General features: G+C 39.7%; 1 protein-coding gene across 1 annotated transcript in view; it reads left to right on the top strand.

Moving 5' to 3' along the window:
- The window catches only part of LOC124552363 (piggyBac transposable element-derived protein 4-like), a 38,541-nt gene extending 34,090 nt beyond the window's left edge, over positions 1 to 4,451 (top strand). The window contains exons 3-5 of the mRNA XM_047126629.1: positions 1,860 to 2,040; positions 2,183 to 2,372; positions 4,345 to 4,451. Of these exons, the coding sequence (XP_046982585.1) occupies positions 1,860 to 2,040; positions 2,183 to 2,372; positions 4,345 to 4,451 (478 nt within the window). The remainder of the gene's footprint in view (positions 1 to 1,859; positions 2,041 to 2,182; positions 2,373 to 4,344) is intronic.
- Positions 4,452 to 19,485: the final 15,034 nt, after the last annotated feature.

The following is a 19,485-nucleotide window of genomic DNA, read 5'->3' as shown; positions in this document are numbered from 1 at the left end:
TTTATTTGTGTTCTTTTCTATGATATGCATAAGTTTGTGTCCGCCCTGTAAGTCCCCACCTCGGTGGTGGACATTGGCGGTGTAACACACCATCTTTACTGTACTAGTATACTTATGTATATTGTATGTTTATTCTCCGGAATAAAGATGGCTAGTAATAGTTTAAAACGCCACCAACAAAATATTCATGGCCAACCGCAACAGCTATCGTTTAAGTGTACGATGTATGCATTTGAAACTGATTCAAAAAAGTGCTGGATGGATCATTTCCGGTCTGCACACGGATTATGTGTGAAACCAGAAGCCCTGGAATTCTCCAGTGAAGAAGAATTTTTAAAATGGAAAGAAGAAATGGAATGTGCTACACATTCCAAATTCATTAAAAGCTGTGGCACTAAATTTTACAACGATGGCCCCACATGTTATTACGTTTGCCATCGCTCGTGTCAGTTTACCTCCAAAGGTGATGGGAGACGACATCTGAAATTGACAGGAAGCAACAAAATTAATGGCAAGTGCCCTGCAGAGATTAAAGTCCAATACAAAGAAGGAAAACGCCACGTTACTTTTGTGTCCACTCACGTTGGTCACGATCTGGACCTAAGTCATCTCAACCTGACGGAAAAAGAACAGATGAAGATAGCTGAAAACATTGCTGCAGGAATCCCATTTCCTACTGTCCTCCAAAAAATTCAAGAAACAGTTCTAATTAGGAGAGAGTGCATCTTACAACGATGCAGGATTTGTATAATATTGCAGCTGCGTATAATCTGTCTTCAAAGTCAGTCAGACATTAAAATGATGCGATCAGCGTTGAAGCTTGGGTGCAAGAAGTGCAGCAAAGTGACAATCCATGTGTACTGTTGTATAAGCCTCAAGAAACAATTAATGATCTGTACCCTGAAATGCAAAGTGAAGACTTTGCATTAATTATAATGAACAACGCACAAGGCGAAATATTAACTAAATATGGAAGTGACTGTATTTGTGTCGGTGTGGAACTCATGGCCTAAATGGCTATGATTTTGAAGTTACAACATTACTTGTACTGGATGATATGAGGCAAGGATTTCCATGTGCTTTCCTCATATCTAACACGAATGACTCCGATGTTTTGAGTATATTTTTCAATTGTGTCAAGTCTCAGGTTGGACAGATTTCCCCAAAAGTATTCATGACGGACCTGGCAGAATCGTATAGTATCACTTGGAACAAAACAATGGGACATCCTGAAATGAGACTTTTCTGTACCTGGCATGTCGATAGAGCCTGGAGGGCCAATATTAAGAGCAAAATTAGAAGTTTGGACAAGAGAAACGAGGTGTACAAACTTGTTAAATCGTTAATGCAGGTAAGAGAAGTTGCTGTGTTTCAAGAATCGTTGGTAAAAGCATTGCAGAAACTCAACAGCGATTCTGAGACTTCAGAATTTGGTCACTATTTCAAGACGTATTATGAAAAAAAAAAGTGAAGTGTTGGGCATATTGTCATAGGATGCGATCCGGACTCAGCACAAACATGCACCTGGAGAGCATGCATAAGACATTGAAATATATACATGCTAATGCAAAGCAGGTAAAACCTTTAGACAAAGGTATATCCGCTTTGATGACGCTTGTAACAGCAAAGCTGTTTGACAGGCTCATTGTCAACGTGAAAGGGAAGCTAACAAGTAAAATGAAAAACATTCGCCGTAAACACAAATTTAGCATTCTGATGAATAAGGACTCAATTAGGAAGGTAGGCAGAGGTTGGGAAGTACCAGCCACAAAATCACGTTTAGTTTACCTTGTAGAAGAAAATAATATCTTCTGTAACTGTAAATTAGTGTGCACTGACTGTAAAGTGTGCATTCATAGGTATTCCTGCACGTGTATTGATTATAGCATTAAGTTAAATATGTGCAAGCATATACATAATGTTTGCGAACGAGACAGTACAGAACAAAATCCTTTTGAAATTTCTGAATTACAAGATGCAGTAGCTACAAATGTTGGAGATATGTCTTGCATTAATGAGAAAGAAGTGATTCTGAAGCAAGTAAGTGGAAATGCTAATTCCTGCACCCCAGAAGCATTGGCAGAAGAGAAGAGAAAAATTATTCCTAGGTTTTTCAGAAATTGTTTCTGGTATGTCAGCTACTGAAGTTCAGCTGGCTAACAAAATGGTGACTTCATTGAAGGTTAATGTAGGTGCTGTTCCCACCAGTAGTGGTATCTCTTTCATTAGCCCACAAAGAAGTCTCAAGAGGAAACTTGTGCCCCAGAGGAGGCTGTTTTCAACAAAGAAGACAAGTTCCTCAAAACGCATATCCATGGCAGTTCCTAATGCAGAAGAAACCAACAACATCCTGAGAACACTTCTGGATGAAGGTCTGTACCATTAATTTGCAACTAGTTGCATTTAATATTAAAATATTTTAAATGTTCATGTGCCCAAATCTGTTGTGATTAGTTCTACATTGGGATGTAGTATGAACATTCTGACATGAAAATCACTTCAAAATTTTATCATTACATAACATGCCTCATACAAATTAAGATAGTGACATAAGTGCCCTATCAATTCCACCTCTTTATACAAACTGATAACCATAATCTAGGTTGTAATACATATGTAGTTACTTCTTCAGGTAGACAATACATGGGTATCACCGAAGGCAATAATCTATTGTGGTAGTGCATATGGTGTTACTTCTTTAGACAGATACGGCTGCTACTTGACATTATTATCATTCGGTACATTTTCTACAGTATGATATAGTATCAATATCTTTCAGATATCTTACCATGTGTGCTTCAGTATTATTATTACTATTTTGTCATACTTCCTCTTTCAGATTTTATTTATAAATTTCATGTTCATGTGATGTGGAGTTTTTTCATGTGTTTTAGTCTGTGACTGAATCACTCTCCCTGAAAAACCTGTGGGTTATGTTTCAGCTCCCACTATGGCTCAGATAGTATTTTTTGTAGTCTAAAAGCATTGAGGAAATTAGTTTTCTGACAACCCCAAAAAATAACACATTAGGTGATGACTGAAATAAAATATGCACAAGATATATTTTTTTTTTTAAATTTAATCAGTGATATTATTTATGGTGTTCATGATTTTGTTTTGGTACTTAGTATCCTGCATTGTTAACTCCACGATGTCGTTTTAATTACTGGTACACATCTTTTTGACACAATTTTTTTTGATCAAATAGTTTATTTCACAAACATTCCACAGCCTTTTTTTGTGGTGAAGTGAACAATTCCTGGGTTAGCACAGTTAAATTATTTTTTATTTGCTGTGGTGTGCTGCTGTATTTCCACTCAGTCATTCTATCAGTATTGCTGGAACCTGCAAATAAGTTTGAACTTAGAGTACACAATGATATGTCATGCTTTGTTCCGTCTGATACCATCCTCTACACAGATGACTCACAAGTAATAGGCTGCTATAACACTGATGAAAATTTAATATGCTGCATTGAGTAAACGCTTGGAGAATAACGTGCTTTCTCTGTATGGCAGATTAAGTATACCATTAGAATTACTGAGTGAAAATACAGTGGCACACACAGCAGTGAGACATGCAACAAGCATCATCTGGTATGTGATGGTAATTCCATGAAGTGGACCACACTGCATGTGATATATCTCCTATTTCACACATCTCCAGTGCAATTTTTCTGTTCTATGTATGGAACATGATTTAAAATCCTGTACCTGTCAGTTCGTATGTGCAACAAACTTTGAGTCAACCAATGCAGCAACAGGTCCAAAATAGCACACCAGGTATTAGATTAATTCTGTGTTACACACAATACTGAAATGCCTTGTGAGACATCTCTATATTCATGTATGCCCAATGTTACTTCCCTGTTCCAATATACAACGCCTGCATTGTGATTTAATGTTTGATTGTTTACTTACAGAGCCTGACACTGAGTGTGATCAGCAAGGTTTTGGTATGCCATGGCAGCAAGAGCTTCCTCACACCACACCACGTATGAGATTAATTCTGCGTTATGCACAATACTGAAATGCCTTGTGAGACATCTCTATTTATGTATGCCCAATGTTACTTCCCTGTTCCAATATACAACACCTGCATTGTGATTTAATGTTTGATTGTATACTTACAGAGCCTGACACTGAGTGTGATCAGCAAGGTTTTGGTATGCCATGGCAGCAAGAGCTTCCTCACACCACACCACGTATGAGATTAATTCTGCGTTATGCACAATACTGAAATGCCTTGTGAGACATCTCTATATTCATGTATGCCCAATGTTACTTCCCTGTTCCAATATACAATGCCTGCATTGTGATTTAATGTTTAATTGTTTACTTACAGAGCCTGACACTGAGTGTGATCAGCAAGGTTTTGGTATGCCATGGCAGCAAGAGCTTCCTCACACCACACCACGTATGAGATTAATTCTGCGTTATGCGCAATACTGAAATGCCTTGTGAGACATCTCTATATTCATGTATGCCCAATGTTACTTCCCTGTTACAATATACAATGCCTGCATTGTGACTTAATGTTGTTTGGAAATGGCACAGACTTCCAGTTCATACCTAACAGCAACCAGTGTGGTCAAGAAGAAACATTCCTAAATTCTTTCATTGCCTGTTACATTAGTGAAACATTGTCATTGTTTAATGTGCAGTGGGTTATTATTAAACCAGATTCTGAACGAGGGCATTAGCACTAATTTGTTGGACAACATGCCAGGGAACAACGTGAAAAAAATGTAGTTAAATCGCTTGACAGAAAGGGGAAATAATTTGTATGGCCAAAAGAGGATGATACAAGTTGACAAGAACCTATCACAGAATATAGGGAAAGATTAAATTTTTCAGTAGCGAAATTATATCTTTCATATTAAATCTGTTATTTTAATGCTCTTCATTTGGTCATAAACATTAAACTGCACAATTATTTTAACATTTCAAGTATATAATCCAGTCTTTCACAATAAGTTATACTAAACATGTTACATCTGCAACATTTCATATACCGAGTTCCACGAGCCCAACACAGAGCCAGTAGTATTATTAAATTCCCTCATTCTATATTAACACTAACTTTTATTTTTTTTTAGGAGAAGATGTGTGTGGAGTGCTTGATAAGATCTTGGTTGTATGTTGTTCATATTGAGGTATCTCCATACAAAACTAAGTAGCATATGGATTTTATTTTCATGTTATTCCTTCACTTTCAATTGTACAAATGTTATGTCTGTAAGGATGGAACTGTCCACAGAGGTTTTAAAAAGTATATAGTATACAACCTATCTCTCCCTCACACCCTATTATCAGCACTTTGCCAGTGAAATTAATTTAAGTTGTAGAATATACAATGATGCAGGTACTCGTTAACATATAACAACAAACAATTAAAAAACAGAAGTGCTTCTTAATTCATATTGTGGCGAAGTATATATGTACAGTTCAAAAGTTTTTGCAGCACATTAAAAACTGATTTCAAGGCACAATTGTGAAATTACAATAGATTTACAATAGATTATGCAAACAGACATAATGTTCAGACTTTTTGGAGTGAATGTTAAATTAATATCTTCTTAGGTGTTAAATTTTGCCAGATAGATAGAAGGCATTTTACAAAAAACGTCCACAAATGGTCTCAGCTGTGCCAGCTACTTCCACAGCAAACATAAGAGAAAACAAGTTAGCAATGAATTCTTTAAATACGAGAACTCAGTATTCACATGAACAGCCTATGAACAAACATGCTTCTATGCGAAAAAAAAGCATCCAAAACTAAAACTGGAAAAACCTACCCTAAAAGAATAAATTGCTTGGAGAAAGTGGAACCACAGTATACTTGACACTTCTGTTTCAGAACTCAGACAATATATGTGAAACAAGCACCAATGTTCACTATACTTCCAAAGGGCATCAAAATTACTTTGCACCGCATGAAGGACGTTTTACATATGTGAAACACTGCAGCATGTATTTCCTCCATAGTTACTCCATGACAAACATATCATCATCATTATTATTATATGTAAAAAAGGTTTGAATGATATTTACGAAATTAAAAAATCTGTTGGTTAAAAACAGACAGGGCAGAGAATAACGACAGATTATTTTCCTGAAACGTTTTCAACTGCATATAGGACACTAATCACACAGAAACAGCCACAATTCTTTATAACCTCGTTTATAATGCGCAGGGATGGCATTGAAAGAATTTACAAGTTAAAATTCACCCATTACCCATACAAATACTAACGAAATATGTCATTTAAGCAAATATCTTACTGCTTTCATTAAGTATATCTACCTTACGGTATTCTTATATTCTTTAATGTTCGTGAGCTACTATGAGGGCCTACATAAACAAAACGACTTTAACTTATATCTGTATAAGTTATTCGACTGCTTCCGTGGTTTTACTACCGACATAACAGATTCAAGACCATTGTTTTCGCATCGTATGTTTGCTCTGCTGTATCCCTCAAATGAACGTATTATAATAAGTGAGTTAATGAAAATTTGTCATATTGCCCTTAAATAACATCACGTTATTTTTTGTTTTCTCTTGCTGGCGATGCTTTCAATTCTCTATAAATATTTTTATTTCTTTATTAATACACATTCATATTATATTACTATCCAGAAAAACTTAAATTTCTTATCATTACTGAATTTCATCGCAGTTAGACTGAGACAATAGCAACTTCGCTGTAGCTTCCAGTTCGCGGAACTGGCGGCTGTTTAGGTGAGGGCCTTACACTACGGATAGGCATGGAGGGGGGTGAATGGGCGGGACTTGTTCCGGGTGAAATCCTAGCGCTAAGGGCACGTCCCAGGGAGGGGTGATTACCCGAGCTGATACCTTCCAAAAGTGCCGATTGGTCCCTCCGTCCATTTGTCGGGAGGTGTGACCTGAGGTGTGAACAATCATCTAAGGCGGGAGTGCCCTCAGAGAGGGCCCCCACAAGGGAGGAGCGCGCCATCGGAGACGCTGGTAATCATGGGGGATTCTTCCGCAATGGTTTCCTCATCTTCCACTATGTCTGCTCACAAGCGTAAGTTCACTGAGTCTCAGCCACAGACAGTTCTTCCATCGTTGCCACAGTTCCTTGTTGTTTCTTGGTCTGACGAAGGTCACGACTTCTCCACGGTCAACCCTTTCATTATTCAGAAAGGTGTTGACAAAATTGCAGGTCCTGTAAAGTCTTGTTCCAGATTACGGAATGGCACCTTGTTGTTAGAAACAGTCAGTGCCCTCCAGGCACAAAAATTGCTGCGTACTTCACTGCTCCACACCTTCCCTGTCCGGGTTGAAGTGCACCGCACTTTAAATTCCTCACGTGGAGTCGTTTATACAATCGCTTGCATTTACGAGACGGGACGGAAAACTGTATCGTCTGTTGTGTGTATAGAGGCTGCTGTTGCAACATCGCTATTACAGTATAGCCAACCTAACCAGACAAAAAGCGTACTGTCAAGTGCAATGTTTTGCCGGCGCGGGTATAAAGTTCTAGATTTTCGTCAGCCGTGGGAAGGCGTCAGAAGTGTGAAGTGGTTTCTCCTCTACAGTTTGCAGTTATTACGAGGGTTGCCCAGTAAATAATGCCCCATATTTTTTTTCTCCGAAATAAAAAATATTAGAAATGTGACACTTTAGGTGTGAGTTATTTGAAGTTTCCTCCGACAGAGAGCGGTGGTGTAGGAATGTTCTAAAATGGCGTCTGCAGGTGACATCCGTCATAAACAACGTGCAGTGATTGAATTTCTCGTAGCAGAGGAAGAAACCGTGGGCAATATTCATAAACGCTTGTGCAAAGTCTACGGAACATCTGCAGTCGATAGGAGTACTGTTGGTCGCTGGGCACAGAGGGTGAAAGCATCAGAGGGCGGTGCTGCGGAGCTCCGAGATTTGCCGCGGTCGGGAAGGCCTCCCACGGCTGTCACGCCTGACATGTTGCAGCGGGCTGATGTTCTCATTCGACGGGATCGACACATTACGACTCGACAATTGGCACTGGAGTTGTCAGTAAGCAAAGGAAGTGTGGATGTGATTATCAATCAGCTTGGATACTCAAAAGTGTGTGCAAGATGGGTTCCTCGGTGTCTTACTGTCGATCACAAATCCCAAAGAAAAGACATTTCTTTCGATTTGTTGCGACGCTTTCACGTTGACGGGGAGGCCTTTTTGTCACGGATTGTGACAGGTGATGAAACTTGGGTGCATCATTTTGAGCCCGAAACAAAAAGACAATCGATGGAATGGCGTCATGCTTATTCTCCACAGAAGAAAAAAATTCAAAACAGTTCCTTCAGCCGGTTTGCGAGGGCGTAATTCTCATTGATGTGATGCCAAAAGGCAGTACCATTAATTCAGAGGCTTATGTCAAAACATTAGACAAACTTAAGCAGCGCTTCCGGCGCCTTGGGCGTCATGTTAACCCACAGGATGTTTTGATTCAGCATGATAACGCTCGTCCTCACACAAGTTTGAGGACTTGTGAACACATCGCGAAACTGGGTTGGATAGTGTTACCCCATCCACCCTACAGCCCCGATTTGGCTCCTTCAGACTTTCACTTGTTTGGGCCAATGAAGAATTTCATTCGTGGAAGACGTTTTGCCGATGACGAAGAAGTGATTCACGAAGTGACAACCTGGCTCCGTAGGCAGAGTACAGATTTTTACCGGCAGGGAATACACGTTCTTGTGTCTCGCTGGAAAAAGGCCGTCGAACTTGAAGGAGATTAAGTGGAAAAATAAAGCAAGTAGACAAAACATCAGTCTTTCACATATGTAAATTTGATTGTTGTGGAATAAATACTTCTGGAGAAAAAAAATATGGGGCATTATTTACTGGGCAACCCTCGTATTTGAAGATTGAGACGTTCGGTCAAATCCGATGCCGTATGACCCTACAAACCGGGAATATTGTAACCAGCATTCAAGGAAAGAGGCTTGGGACGAAATAGGAGAAAAACTCGGCAGTACAGGCTAGTGAAAACAGTTACTTTTCCATATTTTTATTAGTTTTTCTTTTTTACAATTTATAATAGTTCAATAGGTGTTATATTTTATATTGATAGGAAAAAGTATCAATCCATAACACGTAAAACCAGATATGAATATAACATATCTATTATATAAATTGGATTATATGAAATGTAATTAAAAATAACACCCAATTGAACTTAAAACGGTCGGTTATAACGAATGCGTGTATTAACACATTCCGGTCGTTGCCCGTAGAAACTACGAGCGCGCATTTATTGCCGTAACAGTCTGCGCTCGGAGATTCTCCGAGCGCCGCCTTCTCGATTATTATTTCAGGTTGCGGCGCATTATACAGGGTGGCGCAGATGGATCGGGTGGTTTTGAAGTGGACTGTACGTCTGGAGGGGGGGAGCCAGGTGTTCGGCGACTTCGTCTTGTGGTGGGGGGGGACGGGAAGTTTCAGTTGCAGGCTGGCAGTCAGTCGCGATGGCTACGTGGTCCGTTGAGCATCGTGTTTTCGCAGTGGAAGAGTTCATACGCAATAACGAGTCAATTGTTGCTGTGACGCGTGCCTTTCGCCGGCGTTTCAACATCCCACCTCGCGGTAGTGTTCCTAAGCGAGATACGATATTGAGTTGGGTGCATAATTTCCGCACTACTGGTTCATGTGCTCCAAAATGGACGCCTAGACCGCCAACAATAACAACGCCTGAGAACGTGGAGCGTGTGAGACGCGATGTCACTGCGAGCCCACGTCGATCAACGAGACGTCGTGCTCAAGCTCTTGGAATGTCACGTCGGAGCCTTCAAAGGATTCTTAACGAAGAACTGAAATTCCACCCCTATAAAATCCTGTTGGTACAGAAAATTCTCCCAACAGACCATCTTCAAAAGCTTCAGTTTAGCCAACAGATGTTGGAGTTATTGGAAGATGTAAACCTGATTATCATGATGTCTGACGAGGCTCACTTTCACATTAACGGATACGTAAACAAGCAAAATTGCCGTTACTGGGCCGACACTAACCCAAGAGATCTACACCAACGGCCTCTCCATAGTGACAAAGTGACGGTTTGGTGTGGGGTTTCTAAGGTAGGGATAATTGGTCCTTACTTTTTTGAAAATGAAAGGGAGCAGGCGGTTACTGTTAATTCGCAGCGTTATGTGAACATGATTGAAGATTTTCTTCTCCCACAACTTGAAGAGAACAATTACGACATGGGCAATATGTGGTTCCAACAAGACGGGGCAACTGCACATACCGCTAGGATATCAATGCAAGCTGTACGCGCTCTGTTCCCTGGCCGTTTGATTTCCCGTAATGGAGATGTCCATTGGCCCCCTCGCTCGCCGGACCTCACGGTATGTGACTTTTTCTTATGGGGCTATTTAAAAGCAAGGGTCTACATGAACAAACCCCGGACCATTCAGGAGTTGAAGGCAGCAATTCACACCGAAATCACATCAATTCCTGGTGATGTGCTTGAGCGGGCAATGCGGAACGTTAAGGACCGACTCCAAGAATGCGTCGCTCGAGAAGGAGGGCATTTGATGGATGTAATTTTTAAAAACTAGCATTACTATTTTTTTGTTAATAAACTTCCATTGTAACTACATGTTTTGCACTTTATTTCAATCCAATACCTTTACAATTGACAGTTTGACAAGTATTTTAAAACCACCCGATCCATCTGCGCCACCCTGTATCCGTGCAGTGACATCTGGAGTTGAGTGTTTCGGTCTTGTAGTACATCGGACGACCGCTAGATGGTGTTCCTGCATCCTCTAAGCGCTATGTCACTCAAAAAAGGCGCCAAAACAATTCCCGCGCATTCACTCTTGCAGTGTGCTTATGTAGTTGTCTTTATCGCAAACGTTTGTCGTAAAATGGGGGACAGTTTGACTGAAGAGGAAATTCTGAGGCTGCTGGAAGAATCTGGATCTGAAATTGACGATGATGGATTTCAAACTGAAAATAGTTCTTCTGAAATAGATGGTAATTATAATGGTCAGTCATTGTGTTTACGAATCACAATTATAATCTCGGCAGTTTCACTGACTTGTGTCATTTATTTCTAAGGTAACAACGAGTGGTCCGAAAATGAAAATGAGCCATCAGACGTATTAGAGGAGTGTGAAGCTCCCATTCAAAAAGGCAGAGGCAGAATACAACAACAGCAGTCCCAAAACAACGTTGTTGAATGGGTAAATGACGATGTCCTACAACAATTACCGCTCTTTGAAGGCGTAAGTAATGTCTTGGCACCTTTGAGCGCCGAAAGCACTGAATTTGACTGTTGGAGCGTCTTTATTGACGCAAATGTCATCAAAAATATAAAGACAGAAACAAACCGCTACGCTGCAGCAACAATTTACAAATTGCGGATGCAAAATAAAATAACTTCCAGGTCGCTTTGGGCCAATTGGTCTGCTGTGAAGCTACATGAGATGTATCAGTTTTTTGCTATAATTATTCACATGTGTCTTGTACACAAACCAAATATTACGGACTATTGGAGCAATGACCTAATGCTAGATTCCTCCTTACCTGCAAAAATCATGAAAAGAGACAGATTTAGGTCAATTTACTTTATGCTTCATGTAAATAACAACGACAATTATGTACGAAGGGGTCAACCAAACCATGATCCTATACACAAAATCCGACCTTTTTTTGATAACTTTGTACTGAAAAAGCAAGAACAGTTTTTCTCCTGGCGAGAATCTCACAGTTGATGAAGGTTTATGTCCATTCAGAGGGAGAATTCGATTTCGAGTATATATCAAGAACAAACCGAGCAGGTATGGTATAAAATTTTTCATTCTAAGTTATTCAGCAACAGGATATGTTTTGAACTGTGAAGTGTACACTGGTGCAGGTGAAAAAGACAACAGTGCAGATTCAGTGGTGCTACGTTTGTGCAACAGTTATCTACGTAAGGGTCATACATTGTACATGGACCGCTTTTATACTTCTGTAAAATTATTTGAAAAGTTGTTTGATGAGGGCACATCTGCTGCTGGCACAGTAATGAGAAACAGAAGAGGCCTACCATAGGAATTCAAACAGAATAAACTAAGAAGAGGTGAAATCGTATTCAAGAGAAAAAATTCCGTGCTAGCACTTCACTGGAAAGATACTAGGGATGTGTTTGCCCTTTCTACCAAACATAGAATGACAAGTAGTGTTACTAAGACAAAATCCAAGGCTGGAATGGTAGAAAAACTGAAGCCTGATCTCATACTTGATTATAATAAAAATGAAACTGGTGTTGATCATGGAGATCAGCTGGTGACCTATTATTTTCAACGACGAACAATGAAATGGTGGAAAAAGGTATTTTTTCATGTATTTATGATGTGCGTGGTCAATTCTTACATTCTGTACAAGAAACTTCGGCCTGTCTCTCACAAACGAACCAGCTTGTTTACTTTTATGGTGAACCTGGGAAAACAAATACTGGAGAAATCCGGCGAAGTTTTCAACGAAAATGAAAAGCAGGGTTCAGCAGCAAACAGGCTAACAGCAAGGCATTTCCCCACTCACGTCCCATCGACAACAAGCAAGAAATATGCATCAAGATATTGCATTGTTTGCTCTGAGAAGGGCGCACGTAGTACTGGCAAACGAGTGAGAAGGGAGACGAGATGGTGGTGTGAAGAATGTAATGTAGGATTGTCTCTACCTGACTGTTTCAAGCAATATCACACAAAGACAAATTTTACTCAATGAAAAGAGTTGTAAAAATTCAATGAAATAATTTTGTACATTTATTTTATAATAAATTCTGATTTCTTGCAATTTCAAACTTTTTTTCTACCTCTGAATCATCTAATTTTCAAAATATAATAATTCTGTAAATATATGATATCTTACAAAAAACTTTAAACAAATGTTTAAATATAGGATGATAACACACACATCAGTTAAAAGGTTTTGCTTTCCTTCATTACCTTTTGGTCAGGAGCCATGTAAAAAAGGCGCAAAAGTCTACGACTTCTGAGGGATTGCAGTAGTATCTGTGGCCCGACTGCAATGTGTTAAGTAAATAATACTGGACGTGCCATTGAGCAACTCTACCGTTTCGAATGGATTGCCGTTGCCAAGGACAACTTGCTGAACCATAATCAGAAACGAAGTACTTTTTGAACTTATCTCTGGTGATGGCCGCTTCTCTCACGAAATTTCTACGAACGAGTTCGAGGTTGGCTACACCATGAATGTGTTCACTTTCCATTCTGATTTGTTCCTCGAAAGGGGAAATATTTGTTGATGTATTCCGAAGCATGTCGTGTAGACAGGTGGAAGCTAAAACTATTAGATCGGCAGTTTCTGGTTTAGTTTCAATAGGCTTTAGAAACATTCTCCAGCGCCCGGCTAGAATTCCGAACGCATTTTCTACAGTCCGTCGAGCTCTTCAATGACGGTAGTTGTATACCTTCTCTTCGTCACTTGTAGTGACTGCTTTGCTGTATGGACGCATCAAATAGGTTTTAAGAGGGAAGGCTTCATCTTCAATAATTACATAAGGAATCTCCATTGCTGGTAGTAGCTCTTTGTCTTTCGAAACGGCGTATTTGTTGCTTTCAAATCTTTTTCCCATCTCAGATCGCTCAAAAGTTCCTCCATCGCTACTTTTGCCGTAAGCGTCAACGTCAACAAGCGTGAAGGTGTAATTTGCATCTACCAAAGCCAATAAAACAATGGACTGTATTCCTTTGTAGTTATAGTACAATGAACCAGCACCAGCTGGACATCGTGCTTGCCGTCCAAAGCTCCTATGCAGTGTGGATAATTCCACTTATCATAATACTTGGCTATCTGTTCATCTTTGTTTGGTTCTGGCATGTAAATCGGTCGTAGAGTTTTCCAAATTACCTCACAACACTCTTTAATTATTTGTCCAGTAGTTGAAAATCCAATCCGAAACGAAAAAAAAATGTTCTGTAAGAATTGCCAGATGCCAAGTACCCGTGAACGGTGAAAAAAAGCCCACTTATTGAATTATTAATCTTCACGTTGTCCTTTGACAACTAAGCGACCTTTGTCTTTGAGCGCCAAAGGAGAATAAATGAATAACTAATAGATAACTATGGTGCGTTTAAAATTACTTGTGACTTTTGACAGTTCGGTACGGAGCGAGTGGAGTATTGTTGCCACGCGTTGTGCCAGCAGGCAGCGATATCGCCACGCCTGAAAGGAACCGGCCGCCAGGTAAACATTCTTTAGCGGTAGAGAAACGACAATAATGAACAGAGAACGTTCTTGGGCGGCAAAGAAACAATTGTGGTAGTGTTTACCTACGGCCAAGCGACAGGAATGCCTTACAGGTCGACACCGGTGGCGGCTCGGAGGGAAAGCCTGGCTCGCCATTGGTGCTGCCTGGATAAAGGAGTCACGTCACGTCACCTCCGGCAAGCCAAACGTCAAAATTCGCAACTAATTTTAAACGCGCTATAAAGACTAGCCTAGAATTCTAAACTAATTTCTCTGTTCTAGGTAATGGATGTAATGACAACTGGAATAAACTGCGGGATGCGTACATCCAGGCTAAACACCGTAGAGCCACAAAATCAGGTCAGGCAGCAAAGAGTTTGAGCAAATGGAAATTTGAAGATGAAATGGCTTTTATGAATCCAACTCTCGTAACAAGGAAAACGCGAGCAAATGCGGAAGACAGCTCCAATAATGAAGATTATGATGGAACACTAGAAGAAACTGGCTTATGTCCGATTGATGAAACAGGCTCACAAGTGGCCTCGTCAGAAAGCTCCCAAGTCCAGTCCACCAAGAAACGATCTACTAAAAAGTGTAGTCCCTACAATGGCGGAGGCCATCGACAATCCCACTGCTAATGTATCAGATTCTCCAACAACTTTTACTCAACCTACAGCGAAGCCCGTAAGGCCTTTTGTTGGAAAAAAACTTCTGTCGTCATCCGTACAAGAAACGGTTAAAATAATGAAAGACAACCAACGCTTGCGCTCCCAAGTACTTCTTCAAAGTGCACACGCTACACCAAGTGACAACGTGGACGACGAATGCGAACTTTTTTTCCTCAGCATGGCGAAAAATGTGAAAAAATTGCGTCCTGATGGGCAAATTAGAGTGAAGATGGACGTGAGCAACATTGTTTTGGGGGCAGCGTCGCAAGCAGCACGTGGGAGCTCATTTCAGGTGAACCCTGGTTACCACAATACTCTTAATACAAATCCATCATCATTCTATCCAGCGCCGGCTTTAGGGTGGGGCGACTCGGGCGGTCGCCCAGGGCGCCGGGGCCGAAGGGGCGCCACGTACTAAACGCATGTAAAAAAAAAATTACAATTTACAATCACCCATTTCGCGAAACTAAAATATTATCAGTCTCATTAAACATACGTCGCTAATCTCACGAATGCGCGATGAATTCGGGGTAGCAGAAGAGAAATCATGCTGAATGCAATCTTCGTATTGTCTGCAACCATCCATGTTTGACGCGGGCTAGCACGGGCTCTACCAAAGCGCCTCTCTTATTTGTTTCAAGAACTGCAACAAGGAAGAGCCCATGCAGCCGCACCATCTCTCGTTTACAACAGAAACTACCGGTCGCTCCAAATAAAAGAAAATACAGACTGTGAAATATATATTACATTATGATTTAATTAATACGAATTTATTTATATCGAATATCTGTGACTTAATGACTCATGTACATTAATTAATAGATCATGCAATGCGTGCACTGCATTCATAGAGAATTTTCCCCTAACTTACTGAAATAATACAGCGCCACACAATGTTTGTTAGACTGCATATGATGGCAGCGCTACGATTTGCACCCGCATGTCAGTAATTCTCAGTAAGAGTCGGGGGCAGCTGTCATGTTTTCGTGGCTGAATAATTGTGAGTGAAACGAGTGTCGTGACTGTGTCAACACTTTAATTTTCTGGTAGGTGCGAAAAACATTTTTATCTTTCAGTTCAGGTTTTTTTCTAGTTACGTCTACTGATAGGTGAATTTCTTTATTTGTTATAGATCGAATATTCTGGTCGCGAAATAGAGCAGTGTCCAAGCAATAATTTGTCAAATTATTAAATCATGCCAGAAGAGAAGGAAATGATTTTAAAAAAGCTTTCTGGATCAGAAAATCGGAAAAGAAACGCTGAAAAAGAAAAAGTTCCTGAAGAAACTAAAAAGCACATTAATATTCATAAGTACCTTAAAGGAAATTCTAATGCAAATACTTCAGATATTGAATCAAAAGTCCATGTATCAGCAAATATTTCTTCAGACTGAACAATTATACACAAAAAATATACAATCACCTATTGAAGGTGATCAAATTGACCAGCGCAGTACATCTTTGCATGAATCCTCTGATATTTCTCCAAGTCAAAATCAACACGACATCTGTGGTCGATGAAAGTATCAACGTTCTTGCAATAAAAGAATACAATGTTTCTGATGTAGGTACGTGGCCAAAAGTACTTAATGCTAGAGATATAGATCGCATTATAATATGTGCACCCTCACAAGTATGTCTAAATAACTTTCCAAAAGATGAAAATGGGCGTCATTTCTCTTCAACTCATTACACAAGAAAACTATCAAACGAAGAAACTATCAGACGACGGTGGCTAGTTTATTCTGTATCAAACGACAGTGTCTTTTGCTTTTGTTGTCGACTGTTTGATTTCAAGTCAACTACTAATTTGACCACCACTGTGGGTTTCAGAAATTGGAAACATTTAAGTGAAGCTCTGAAACTACATGAAAATAGTCCTAACCACAAAAAAGCATTTACTCAATGGACTGAAGCTGAAATCAGGTTTAAAGCTGGATTAACTATTGACAAGGAAGAACAAAAGGTAATTTCTGAAGAAAGTTTACGATGGAGCAATGTGCTTCAAAGATTGATGCACATTACTTTGTATTTGGCTGAAAATAGTATGGCATTCAGAGGGTTATCAGATAAATTATTTACCCCAAATAATGGAAAATTCTTAGGTCTTGTACAGTTATTGGCAAAGTTTGATCCAATCATGGAAGAGCACGTCAGACTGGCATTGAATGGTGATTTGGCTGACCATTATTGCGGCAAAAATATACAAAATGAATTAATAGAACTCATGGCATCACACGTTATGTCTACAATCGTATCCCGCATAAAGGGTTCAAAGTATTATGCAATCATAGCTGACTGTACTCCAGATATAAGCCACAACGAACAACTTTCGATAACTTTAAGATGCACCGACATAACAGAGGATGGCGTAAGTGTAAAAGAACATTTCATCTCATTTCTACGAATAGATGATACAACCGGTGAAGGCCTCACAGAAAGCATTTTAAAAACATTGAGTGATCTTGACCTTAACATTAATGACTGCATAGGACAGTGCTACGATAACGGCGCGAACATGTAGGGGAAATAAAGGCGTCCAGAACAGAATTAAGAAATTAAATCCACTAGCTTTTTTTTGTGCCATGTGGATGCCATAGTTATAATTTGGTATTGTGTGATGCGGCAAAATCATCAGTAAAATCCGTGACACTGTTCGGAATGTTACAAAAAATGTTTAATCTATTTGCTGGATCGGTAAATAGATGGAAAATTTTGACCGACCATTTGAAGATATACACCCTGAAAAATGTAAGTGACACACGCTGGGAAGCTCGAATTGATAGCGCCAAAGCGGTTCGTTATCAATTATGCGAAATGCATGACGCTTTGGTTTCCTTGGCCGATGCTACTGAACAAAGCGATGCTGCGGTGTCACACGAAGCGACAACACTAGGACAATTAAAAGACTTCAGCTTCATTGTTTCTCTCGTGACATGGTATGACGTTCTGTTTCAAATTAACGTTGTGAGTAAAGCAAGTCAGTCACCCACAATCAACTTTGTCGAGTTTATGGGAATCCTTGACAAATGTTGCTCTTATTTGGAAACATATAGACAAACAGGTTTCGAACAAGCTATTGTAACAGCAACTGAACTGGCTTCGGATCTTGATACGCAGCCATTATTTAAACCACAAATGCGATTAAGACGTATTAAACGCAGGCCGGGTGAAGAGGCTGTTGATGATCAAATAACTGACCCAAAAAAGAAGTTTAAAGCAGAGTTTTTCAATGCACTGTTGGACACCGTGCACATATCCATGAAAGAAAGATTTGAGCAGATGCAAGAATTTTCTGCGACGTGGAGTTTCTTGTTTGACATTAAAAAAATCAAAATAAAGAAGAACTAATACAATGCTGTTCTAAATTACAAGAAAAGTTAACTGTCAATATGAAGTCAGATATTGATGGAAATTTGCTGTGCGACGAAATTTTAGGCCTGCAACACTATCTCGAAGACAGCCAGGCAACGCCTATTGAAGCCTTAAACTTCATAAAAAAGCATAATCTTCAAGAGTTATATCCCAACATCTGGATAACGTTACGTATTTTGCTAACAATACCAGTGACTGTCGCAAGCGGCGAACGCAGTTTTTCCAAACTGAAGTTGATAAAAACGTACTTGCGGTCTACAATGTCTCAAACAAGACTAACCAGTTTGGCCTCACTGTCCATTGAAAATGAAGTTGCAGAAAACCTGGACTTTTTTAATCTGATCAGAGACTTTGCCGACAGAAAAGCGAGAAAAGTAAAATTTTAGTCGTTTATAATTGTTTTTCATTAGGCGTAATATGTTTTGTGTTCAGATGACTGACAGAAAATATAGGTTTATGGCTTACAGTTATATTAAATTCAATAAAAATATGGTACCCAATTTAAAATTAGTGTTTTTTCGTTATACATATTACCTCCTATATATAAAAATCAATTGTTGTGTGTTAGTGTCACCAAAACAAAGAAATGGCTTGACCAATTTGAATAATTTTTGTTTTGTTTTGTTCGCTTTAGTACAGGGGTGCTTCAGAAAAGAAAAGAAATATTTGGGATATACGAGCCTGTTTCAACCACATTTTACGCATCTTTTCTTTGTTTGGAACACGCAAAAACAATTTTCTGGAGTTGTTGTAGATGTACAGTGCAGTACTACGCAATATTTTTAGACAATTTCCCAAAACGTGAATGCCCAAACAATATATGAGGCACTGAGAGCACAAGCGGACTAACCCACACTTTTTGTGAATTTGAGGTATTGACATGTTGTGATAACAGTATACGAGTATTATGCAATGCATGTTGATCTGTTTGTTTATCTGAAGGTTTGTCTAATGTAGCAACGTAAACATTGCTGTTGCACTCAACCGCCGATAGATACCGTTGAGAGCAGGAGTGGACTATGCGTCATAGTCCATTTGTGCTCTATGCTCTCCGTCCACTGCCATTGCGCGTGACGCCGGCGAACGAAAGACTTGTGTATTTAGTGTGGAACAACGTATTGGACCAGTGACCACGTGGACGTGTATTTCAGTTGATCAGCATGGCAGCCCCTGCGAAAAGCGTGGAGGAGCAATTGGAAGGTTAGTTTGTATTGTGTTCCATTCCTTTTTTGCGG

This window comes from Schistocerca americana, chromosome 10, assembly GCF_021461395.2.
Source record: "Schistocerca americana isolate TAMUIC-IGC-003095 chromosome 10, iqSchAmer2.1, whole genome shotgun sequence".
Lineage (NCBI taxonomy): Eukaryota > Metazoa > Arthropoda > Insecta > Orthoptera > Acrididae > Schistocerca > Schistocerca americana.
The sequence above is the reverse complement of the archived record's forward strand: the minus strand, read 5'-3'. Positions and strand labels throughout refer to the sequence as shown.